Genomic DNA, 12,150 nt, shown 5'->3' with positions numbered 1-12,150 from the left:
AGGATAGAGAATCAAATAAGACAAAGTCACTGAATTTATAATTTAGTACAGGAGGCAGGCAAATAGATACTACTATTACTAAATACAAAACAGTGTGATAAGTCTATGGATACAGGGCAAAAGTTTCCCAATTAAACTGGAAATTTAGGAAAGTTTCCAAAGGAAGTGATACCTGGACTGAAGGAAGGTAGAAGATGAAAGAAGAGTTTTACCTACATTTCAGGCAAAAAAAAAGATAGACAAATGCTGAAAGTGTAAAATCATGTGGCTTGCTTAACAACTGTAGCAGTCTCATATGGCAGGAGCCAATGCTGCTTGTAGGATGTGATAGAAGGAAGGATGGAAAGGTCAACAAAATGCCAGAAGTCAGATCATGAGATGGCTGAGCACTACAGTAAGAACTTTGATCCTGGAGGTTATGAAATTTTAAGAAGGGTAGAGCCCTGAACAGATCCACGTGTGTCTAGATATATCCTGCCATCAGTAGAGAGTCAAACCAGGACAGAAAAACCATTTGAGAGGATTTCCATGAACAGAGGGCTGAACAACAATGATAGTGTCAGTGGGAAGAGTGAGGGCTGCTGTGCCCAGGGTAAGGTGCGAAGTTACCAGGAGCAGTGTAAGGAGAACCAAAGAGGAACGGCATCCTCCCCAGGTGATCAGGCTGGGAGCTAGTGAGTGATGTGGCTCTCCACTGACCTGGAAGGGAAGCCAGCTCATGGTCACTGCTGTGTCCCAACACCTGGCACATGGTAGTGATCTAAAGCGGAAGAGGAAAAAGAGCTCTGGGTCTGTTGAGTTTGAGGGGCCTGTAGGACATCCTTAAAGGTGGCTGAATATGAGCCTGAAGTTTGGGGTTGGGCATCCATGAGGGAAAGGCAGTGGTCGAGGCCACTGTGAACCAGGTCATCTAGGGAGAGCAGGGAGAGTGAGAAAAGCTCTGGAGAGCATTGGCATTTAAAAGGCCATCAGAGGAGAGACTGAGGGAGCAGGAGCAAGGTGGCTGCAGAAGCCTGGGGCAGACACAATTCCAAGGAGGAGGCACGCGGAAACCAGCTGTGGACAAACGTCTCATCTAATCTTGCAAGTCCCTTATAGATCTGGCCACATAAAAGTATATGAAATACTCTGAGATGATAAACGTGTTTAAGATAATGGTGTGTGTCCACTCCTTACATTTTGGGGGTGCCTGCCACGCCCAGTATACTAAATAGGCATTTGATGTTCCAAACAAATAACATTTATTTACAAAGTCTCCTAACTGATACTTTCTTCAGAAGTAAAAACTGTGCACTCAGGCATTTTGCCCCACAAGTTTTGATCTTCCAGCAAAACTTAGTATTACCTAAGATGGTGTCTAACAGTGTTTATAACAGTGCCTGGCCCAGCACTAAGCACTACGTAAGTGCTAGTTATCAGCGTTATTCCTTAAAACTATCCAGTAGCAAAAACCTGTAAGCAAAAGTATTCATCAGTATTAAAACTCTTATACCTTTACTGAAAACAAAGTAGATGTAAAAAAAAATAAAAATCACAAGCGAAACATGCTTCTATTTGTAAGAGGCACTGTCAAGTTCACTGTGGAGTAAGGGATCCTTGCAAACTTTGCTGTTGTAGCTGATTACTTTTCTCTCTTCATGATTGAGTCTAAGGGATTGAGAGTAGGAGAGTCCTCGGCTTAATCTCTGCCCAGTCAAAATCATACACACAAAGATAACAAAGATAACCACAAAGGTTTTGAAATTGGGTTCCTGGTGTGTGTGTGTGTTATATGTTTATACATGCATATATTATATATATACATATATACATGTATAGATACATTATAGATACATACATATATATATATACACACTATATATATATATATATATATATATATATATATATATATATACACATATTATATATATATATATGGCATTAGAGAAAATACTTCCTGCCATTATTCACTTACAGTTGTCGGTCAATGGCTTTCTAGAAGAATCTAGCTCTCTAAAAAGATCTTGGTGATTTTCTGGATCTTTAGTTATCATCTTGCCTCTATATGAAACTTCTATAGGAAGGTGTTGCTGCTGTAGGAACAGGTACATCCATATTCTATATGTGTGTGTGTGTGTGTGTGTGTGTGTGTATAGTATCTGTGTGTATGTTAACTTGTTCTTGCTCTCTCTCTCTCTCTACATATACTAAGGAGGGTACACTCCTCTAACAAAAGATGATTTAAAATTTATCTGGATCTATGACATTAAGACATTCCAACTGTATCTCATAACCTATGCAATTCATAATTGAGCCAATTAACTCAGAGCTAAGAATAATTAAGTAATTTGAGCCAATTTAAGTTTCATAAGTAAGTGATCTTCAGAATTATAATACTTTTTGATTTCTTCCTTAGCAAAAGGGGAAACTTGCATTCACAATGGGGAGAAATTTTGAAATTACAATTTAATCTGAATAATTAATATAATCTATACATATTACAAAATGAAATGTGCATTTCCAAATGTTTCAAGAATGCCCAAGAGTATTATATATGTAAGAATTACTTAGCAGAAATTTAGAAAACCCATTCTGGAGCAGGAAAAAAGAACCATCACAGCAAAAACAAAGCACTCCTTTCAAATTTAGAAACCTTCCTTTCTGCTGACCTTCCAGAACCATCAGTCTGGTCACTGAAGTTGCTAATTGATATCCAAGAAACCAATTATTTAACGCACCTGTTCATGCAGCAACAACAGTGGCGGCACCTTCCTATAGAAGTTTTATATAGAGGCAAGATGATAACTAAAGATTCAGAAAAATCACCAAGATCTTTTTAGAGAGCTAGATTCTTCTGGAAAGCCATTGACAAACAAGTATAAGTGAATAATGGCAGGAAGTATTTTCTCTAATGCCATTTTCCTGTTACTGCTTCCAGTCTCTTAAAAATCAAAATATAAGAGACTAATGGAATTTGGGCAAGAAAAAAAATCAATGGAGCCCTGTATGCCTGAGTGCTTGCAGATGGACGAAAGAAGTTGCATGAAAAGGAACATTGTGATAATAGCCCTTCAGAAAAGGAGCACATTGCCAAGTGTATTAGTGGTAAAATAAGTGAGATCAGCCCAAGTTGTGAGGCTGGGGCATATATGGTCTGCTTGGAAAATATCAGCAGCAGCAACAGCAGCAGCAGTGTCTCCTCAGAGCAGGGATTTTTATCCCTTCTCTAAGCACAGTGCCAGGCACATAGTAGATACTCCAAAACTACCTGGAAAACTTGAAGAATTGTACTTACTTTTTTTTTTGAGGGGGGGATTGTACCAGGGATTGAACTCAGGGGCACTCAGTCACTGAATCACATCCCCAGCCCTATTTTGTATTTTACTTAGAGACAGGGTCTCACTGAGTCGCTTTTGCTGAGTTGCCTTGCTTTTGCTGAGGCTAGCTTTGAGCTTGCTATCCTCCTGCCTCAGCCTCCTGAACCACTGGGATTACAGGTGTGCACCAGAGCACTTGGCTGTATTTACTTTCATTAGACATTTAAAAGAGAAAATTACTATTCATCTTTTGTGATGTTACTAATCAACAAAATAGCTTCATAGAAACAGTTGTGGCTGAGGATCATAATGTACTCCAGAGGATGAAGGAAATGAACATCGGTGAAATTTTCTGAGCTTAGCTGAAGAAATCATTGATTGTATTTTTCTTTAAAGAGAATTTCTTTAGCAACTGCTGTATTTGATTTAAAAAAAAAGTTCCTATTGTCGGATCTTCGTAACTACAACGAACAGAGCAGGTCAACTCTTTTTGCGTTTATTCCCTTTTTCCCTGTATATAAAATAAGATGAAAGGCAGTCAGGGAGCGCAGTGCTGCAGAGCACATGAGCAATTTATGCTGTTTTGGATTCCTTAGATCCAGGACTTTAAGGGTGATGTACAGCTGGTGTTAGTATAGCTATTAGATTATATTACATTTAGCATATTTTGGAAAGTAATTGTAACTATTTTAAATGTGTATATATTTTTTTAAAGACTTGTATTAGAAATGCAGTGTGGAATTCTGTCAGATATATTCTTTCTATGACGTGGTGACAGCCTTTGGGTAGCTTCTTTTTGCTTCCAGGTTGTGTCCTGTCTGCATCAAGTGAAGACAGTTTATGGACTTGGAAGCACACCCATAAAATCTGGAAATAAGGGGCTGGGATGTAGCTCAGTGGTGAAGTGCTTGCCTCAAATGCTCAAAGTCCTGGGTTTGACAGTACCCCTGCCCCTTTATCCTGTGCCAAAAAAGGAAAGACAAAAATAAGCTTAGGAAACAAAGTTTCTGAGTTTTTCATTCTGTATTGTGGACAGGGGCGAGAGAAAGTGGATTTTCTCAGAAGATCCCATTTGTAGCCATAGCTGCAGCAGAGAAATGAAAGGTAGTGGATTCCTAGGGGTATCAAATGATATTCAAAAAGCTTGGAATTCTCTGTGGCTTCCTTTCTTTCAGGTGTTTTTCCTCCCTGAAAATTGGTCTCTTTTATATGTTCCTAATGCTGTGGTTTGAAAACACAACTTGCCTAGTTTTCTGTAGAGATAATGGCTGTCTGTTTTGAAGAGCCATTTGCTTACTTACTGTGAAAAACTCAGACATTAGAGCTTACATTCAACCGTCAGTTAAGATTCCATTTGTAGTAGAAATTTATATTATTTTAAAATATATTAAGATATTTGTAATCTTGTCTGCATAGACCATTCTTAAATACATGTGTATAAATATCAGAATGATTTTATAATAGTCAGGCAATAAATTCTTAAACTCTAGTTACTTTACATCTATACATAATATTAAAATGCAAATATTTCTATTTTAAACTTTTCTTCATTTCTTAAGAAATTTTCTATTTTCATCCTTTCCATAGGCTTCTCATTTATGTTCTTACTCATTGTTGTTAGACCTATTGCCTAACCTAATACATATCACATAGTAGGTACTTAATAGAAATCTATGGAATGAGTGGAGGCTATGAGAGTCCATTTAGTGTCCTTGTGCTCCTTGTCCTTGGAAGCATGCCCCTTTAGCAGTCTAATTTTTATTTTCGCAAAGCAATAGGCATTTACGAGTTGGGTCACACCCATCAGCTTGGTCCAGAAAATTCTGGAAGATAATGGAATTCAGATCACAGGCAATTTTGAGGACCCTGGGTGATAACTACAGATTAGAAAAAGCCACAAGAAAAATGCGAGAGAAGATTCAGTAATCCTAAATCTAAAGATTAACCCACCAAGTTGATCATTAAATATTTATAGAACACCCACTATGCCCAGGAATCTTTGAAGGTGGAAAAGATGCAAAGCCCCTTCCTGATATTTGAATAGCAGTGAGATGCCTTTAGATGTGGCCTACCTCCACAGAGCAGCCCTTTGTGTCTCACGCAGGAGAAATTGTCACACTGGCAGTAAGGCCCATAAATGTTTCCATAGGGAGACAGGTGGCAGATGCACTGCCCACAGTAGCAGTCGCCCCTTCCACTGCATGAGGGGTGATCGGGGGCCTCCTTGCAGGAATCTGTGCTCAGGATGTCCTCGCCACACTCACAGTGAGGGCCCATGTGGCCAGGGTTGCAGGCACACACCCCACACTGGAAGGAGCCATTTCCATTGTGGCATTTGGAGCTGTTCACTTCCACTTCTTTCTGACAGTCACAGTGGCACTCCGGACTGATGAGTATTTCCAGGGTGTCCCCCAGCCCCACAGGCTTTATGATAATGCGCCTGCTTCTCTCACAGTTGGGTATGCTCACAGTCACGTTGAATGAAGCCTGGAAAAGAAAATACCAATTATCTACTTCCTCCGACCACCAACCTGCAGGAGGTGAAACAAGGCCGTGCGGAAATCAGCTTTGCCAAAAGCGTCTATTAGGAAATCTTTGAAATTCTTGAAAGGAGCCCAGCTCCAGTATGCTAAGCTAACCTCTGACCATCTTAATATTTTTTTCATACAACTGCATTGTCCATCTACTTACTATGTCTCCCACCTTCATGTGCAAGCATTTCTTTTGGTGTGGGAAGAGGGTGCCATTGTTACAGACAGCTGTGAAGGACAGGTTGAGTCCTTCGGTGTCTCCTAATACCTCCAGTTCCACCTCAGACCGCAGTTCCTTGAATTAAGACATAAAGGGTTAAATAAGTCACAACAGAAAGTACAACCAGAAGAGGAAACCGAGTCATTAAACTATAAATGAATAAAATTAAATTGGATCTAAAAGAAATTTACCATATAATTAATCAAGCAAGGAAATGACAATCAATATTGAATTTAAGACACCATTAATCATAAGATATGCTATTATCACATGATAAACTATGATAAAAATAACTCATGTGGTTCTGCACAACCTATGATAGTCATTAGTCTATCAATGCTCCGAAAATAATTCCATCCATTCTGAAGCATTTAGCAAATTCTCCTGTGTTGCATAGTTTGGCATATAAAAGACAAATTTTTTTGCTTGTATCTTGATAATAAAATATAATAACAGTTTCCTTTACTTGTAAGTGCCTTCATTTCTTAGGTCCCATAAAGTAACTGTTTGTCAATTTGTAAGATTTTCAGAATTGCAGCCATTCCTCCAACGAGAAATATTTGCTTCACTGATATCAAATTTACACCCTGCTGCTCTGTTTTGGTACATTTCTGCATACATAATAACTTTCATCTTAATATCAACTCATAGGACAAAGTTTTCAAAGATATTTAAAATGGCAATTAAACTTAGCACTTACATAGCAACAATGCATTCTAGGAGTTGAAGTGACAATGATCACAACTGTCAATAAAACCATGTCATGACTTCCACCTGGCATGCAGTGGTTGTAAGGCACCATGAATTAACAAATCGATCCAAGATTTAGAGGTGGCAAAATGTAGGGGAAACTGCCTTAAAGCCATTATTAGAATTCATTGAGTGCCTATTGTACATTTAATGTAGAGTCAAGTCTAGGATGAGACTGAATTTCTGTTCTCAGAAGCTTATCATTTTACTTTTCCTATTTCTTATAAACTTACAACATCAATGTACTTATTTTGGGGGATAAAACCAAATTATTAAAGATAAAAAACAGAATAAAAATGAATTTAAAAATATTATGAAGTAAGTTAAACTTCAATTCATCTAAAAGTTTTTGAGTTCATTTACCCATTTCATTGAAAGCATTTTATAAGCATATTTAGCTTCAAACTTAATTTTGCTAACTCCAGAGTCAGATGACCCTGCCTTCTCCAAATTCTGTTTATTTTGAAATCATCAAGAATTAAGACAAAAGTAGCATTGGAGATGCATAGTGAATCTCCAGGAGCTAAATGAGAAATGAGGGATGTGTCTATAGGTGACATCCATAATGAGGATCAGTAAGTGACATCATCTGACCTAACTGAAGGAAGTCTCAGCATTGGTATGATTGAGAATCACTGCAAATTGGACCAGGAATATTTTAGTGTAAATTTCCCAAGGAAAGGGCATACATGTTAATTTGTATCTTTTATTATTTCATTCATTTTCTGATTGAACATCTCCTAGGAGCCAGGACAACTAAAATAAACCAGTGGATTCCTTCCCAGAGTTTAAATTCCAGTAGAGGAGCTTGCCCTTGGGATCACTGGTATTTCAGGAGCCTTTATTATGTGGTTGGGGAAGGGAGGAAATTAGTAAGAGATAGGCAGATGAGTATACACCCAGTATTTAAAATTTTAAAAAATATCAATATGGCACCATAAAATACTCAGCTAATGTTTATAGCCACAAACTATAAACACATCTGCCTCTGCCCTATAAGAAGTCAAACAGATGGATTTTATGTTTTCTCTCAATATAGTCTTTCCTTTTTTTTCATAGACTGAAAAAGAAATTCAGTCTGTAGGTCTCTATATTTTAAAGTCTTTTTTAGAATACATTTAAAAATAACATAGTAGAAAAATAATTTCTGCTTTTGTCATGATTGATCACAAACTTCATTCACCCTGAATCATAAAGTTCCAATAACTCTAGACCAAGATTGTTTAGTAGAAGAATAATGGATACTTACTGGTATTTTTGGGAGAGTAAAATGAAGACACAGATTCAATTCAAATGTTTAATGCTTTGAGTTCAACTGCACTGTAACTTATGTGGTGACTTGGGACCATAAAGTGGGACGTAACCTCTGGCAAAGCAAGCAGGGGCATGGATAGACTCGTCAGGCGGGAGGGGGAAATATTTTTGACTATTCACTGTTTTCTAATTTGCTTGATTTCTTTGGAGATGTTAGTGGCCAACACTTTGGAAAGTATTGGGTTAAAGAAAACAGAGAATGCTATAATCCAGTGAAGGATTGCTTTGTAATTTTATTTGATTCTACACATTAAAACTTTAATTACTGCATGAGAGGGAGGAAGGTTTTTATAGTGTTTTGTTGATGTGCTTTCCTGTCTGGAAGAATTTCAAGCATGAGCTAATGTGGTGATTAATTTTTGATGTGAGCTAAGAAAACAGAAATTTCTGAGGATCATCAGTGAGAAAAACTCCATCCTCTTAGAATTTAAATGGACGCATCTTTATTTTATTCTCTGAGGAAATGAAATATTTGAAAAGGAATTTGTTGCTTCCTTCCCCTTCAAGTGAGTTTCAAAATTGATGGGGTGAAATGGAGGGTTTTTTTTTTTTTTTTTCCCCAGAAAAATCATTGTGGAGGGTTTTTTTTTTTTTTTTTTCCCCAAAATGTGTAGCTTCCACCTTCCCGTCAACTTCTTCAAAGTTAGAAACAAAGTAATCTGGGCATGCCTGTTTTTTGAAAAATCTTCTCAGATGATCCTGATATGTCATTAGTTAGGGAACACTGGTTCAGTATATGCTGAGTATTGTATGCTCGATAGGGTCATTTATTTGCAATTTTAAACCATCCAAAAATAGGAGAATTTTATTTGTTCATTATTATGGAAACGCTGCTTAAAGCAAATGCTGGAGCTTTACTGCTTCCTAAAAATTTACTTTTTCTATGCCCGTCCTAATTTAGAGCTTCATCTACCTCTTTGTGGGGTTTTGCTTTTTTTTTTTTTTTTTTTTACATTAAAGGCAAATAAAGGGGAATGATATTTAGGAACCAAAATAAAGAAGATTTGGCAACTGGGCATGGTTGACTGAGTTAGAAAATGGGGGCAAAAAAAGGAAAACAATAACCCTGTAGGTATATATCTCATTTTAAGGGAGGAATTCTGTTGTCAGTACTAACTCACCATCAAGGCACACACACACACACACACAAAATTACCTACATACTTGTTAAACCAATGGAAATTTCCCTGGTTCACTAAAGTTGAGAGCCTTGAACGTGGCATGCTGATGTGCTTTTGGTATTTTGGTGTGTAGCCAAGAGTCTGTATTCTTGCTTGAATTAATGATCTTGTCTCATTAAACCCCTGGAGTTGGTTCCCTACATAACTTCTTCACTCAATGGCAATTTACAAGTAGATTTTTTTTTTCTTTCTTTTTGGAGACCGAAGAGAGCTTGATTGTATGACTCATGGAGTCTTTCTAGTCAACTTAAAAATTTTGCTCAGATTCCTGCTGTGGGTTATTATGAAAACAACCTCAACTATCTCAACTTTCTGTCCAGGTTTGTGATTTTCTACCTGCTGCTCCACTTTTCAAATGAAGTAAACCAATTTTAATATTTTGGCTAGAGGGGATAGTAGAGGATAGGAAAGGCAGCAGAATACAACAGACACTAGTATGGCAATATGTAAATCAATGGATGTGTAACTGATGTGATTCTGCAATCTGTATACGGAGTAAAAATGGGAGTTCATATCCCACTTGAATCAAAGTGTGAAATATGATATATCAAGAACTATGTAATGTTTTGAACAACCAACAATAAAAATTAATAATAAAAAAAAAAGAACCTAAGAGATAACCAGGGCATGGCCACCATCTAAATCAAAATGCACTGTGTTGTCGGGGGAGGGAGGAACAGAATAAACTAATGATTAATCACACTTGTTTAAAAAAAAAAAAAAAAAAACAAAGTACATGTATGAAGATTTAAATTGGGTGTCAACATAAGTTATATACAAACAGAGATATAAAAATTGTGGTATATATGTGTATTAAGAATTGTAATGCAAAAAAAAAAAAAGAATAGCATTACCTTAGATTAGGTAGAGGGAAGTGAAAGGAGGGGAAGGTAGGGGATGTGGGGATTAGAAAGATAGTAGAATGAAACAGACATTATTACTTTATGTATGTATGTGACTGTATGACCAATGTGATTCTACAATATGTATAATCAGAAAAATGAGAAATTATATCCCATCTATGTATGATATATCAAACTATAGAAGTGCATTCTACTGTCATGTATAACTAACTAAAACAAATAAAAAAATAAAAAAACAAAAAAAAATATTTTGGCTACATTCATACAGAGAGATTTTCTTTGGATCAAGACTCTTATCAACAAATGAGAGCGCAGTTCATTGCCTAAAACACATCTGAGTTTGTGAATACTAAAGAAATACAAAACAAGAAGCCAACTTCTTACAAAGTATCATACATACTTCATAAGCTGAGATAATGAGCTGGAGAATGTTTCCAGAGTCCTTCTGAAGCAGTCCCACTGTGGCTCCAGGAATAAGTTTCGCGTAATTCTGTAAACAGCAGCAGCAACAACAACAAAAGTCAGTCAATCTCTGTTCTCCGTAATTGAGAAGTGATAAGTGTGGGGTTCAGCTCTCACACTGTGATCACCTCTATTTAACTGGCTGGTGAAAACAGGCTCCTGATAATAAAGGGGTGTTTCTCCCGAAACTGGAGCCCCTACATGCTGCTGCTTACTGGGCTCCGTGGGAAATGGATTGGCCAGAGTTGCTACTGGGAAACCTAGGGTTTGTGGTTGCCTTTCTCTAGGGCTGTGATTTGTATCACGACAGGAGTCAAGTCTCAAATAATAATAATAACATTTATATAATAACTTCCACTCCTATAGCATCTGTTGTCCAAAAAATTTTGAGCACGCATCCAGGAACTTCCTTCTCGTTTAGGAACCTTGAGGAAACCCAAGTTTGGTGCACAGAAGGGCGGTGAGGGAGTCAGGTTGCTCTGTAGGTCATTGGGTTGAGAGGGCCTAATGAGCAATCACTTGCTGGAGGATGAGTGAGTTTGGAGGCTTGCTGTTAACTCTCCCTTTCTTATTGGTAATGAGCGCTCCTTCAGGGATTTAGCACAGCCCTGGGTGGGTTGGAATTGCTCCCTGCCCATCATGATTGAGTGAGTTAACCTAGCTCAAAACCGTCTGAGTTCTGTACTTACCTTGCTTTTCCTGAGGTTTTCCACCTGAGGAGGACTCAGACCAGTTCATCAACTCTTTAGGTATTGAACACTGCCCGGGAATGAGGCATTGGGAAGAAGTGAATTTTCCAGAGAGTTGAATAGTATTCCTCTCTTAAGTTTTATGTTCTAAAACTTGGTTACCTTCAAATGAAATGTTTTCTGTAGTGTGTGATAACATCCCTCTCTTCATGAGCAAAGACTCCCCAGTATGTTGAAGGAATATAGTTATACCTACCAATATGAACTATTGTTCTATAATCACCAAAGGCTTTCAGCATCCATGCAGAAGTCACACCATGTGGGCCCTGACTGCTGTGCTCCTGTTTCTTGTATTTTTCTTTCTTTCTTTCTTTTGGTACTGAGGATTGAACTAAGGGGCACTTAACCACTGAGCCACATCCCTAGCTCTTTTTTGTGTGTGTTTTATTTAGAGATAGGGCTTCACTGAGTTGCTTAGCACCTCACTATTGCTGAAGCTGGCTTTGAACTTGCAATCCTCCTGCCTCAGCCTCCCAAACTGCTGGGATTACAGACGTGCACCACCATACCAAGCTTGTATTTGTTTTTAACTTGTTTCTACCCTCTTTTCTGGCTCTAGGTATCAATGCTGACTCATTTACTGGTGCACTCAACATCTTCTATTAAGTAGCTTAATATGCTGTGCTACATCAACAGATGACAGCACTGTCAGCTCGGGCTTCTATGTTGCTGTGTGTTGTGAAATCAGATGACTGAGATTAACCAAAACTGTACATAGAAAAGAGTAAATAAGCTTTGAGTGATAGATTGAGGGCATCTCCTATGGCTCCAACATAATCTT

General features: G+C 37.8%; 1 protein-coding gene across 2 annotated transcripts in view; it reads right to left on the bottom strand.

Moving 5' to 3' along the window:
- The window catches only part of Itgb6 (integrin subunit beta 6), a 120,927-nt gene that overhangs the window by 21,636 nt on the left and 87,141 nt on the right, over positions 1-12,150 (bottom strand). For both annotated transcript variants that reach the window (XM_076865655.2, XM_077110283.1), the window contains exons 10-12: positions 10,559-10,648; positions 5,991-6,125; positions 5,372-5,786 (exon numbers count right to left, since the gene is read on the bottom strand). In XM_076865655.2, the coding sequence (XP_076721770.1) occupies positions 5,372-5,786; positions 5,991-6,125; positions 10,559-10,648 (640 nt within the window). The remainder of the gene's footprint in view (positions 1-5,371; positions 5,787-5,990; positions 6,126-10,558; positions 10,649-12,150) is intronic.

Source organism: Callospermophilus lateralis, chromosome 9 (assembly GCF_048772815.1).
Source record: "Callospermophilus lateralis isolate mCalLat2 chromosome 9, mCalLat2.hap1, whole genome shotgun sequence".
NCBI classification, from domain to species: domain Eukaryota; kingdom Metazoa; phylum Chordata; class Mammalia; order Rodentia; family Sciuridae; genus Callospermophilus; species Callospermophilus lateralis.
Note: the sequence above shows the minus strand (reverse complement) of the source record. Positions and strands in the feature narration are given on the sequence as shown.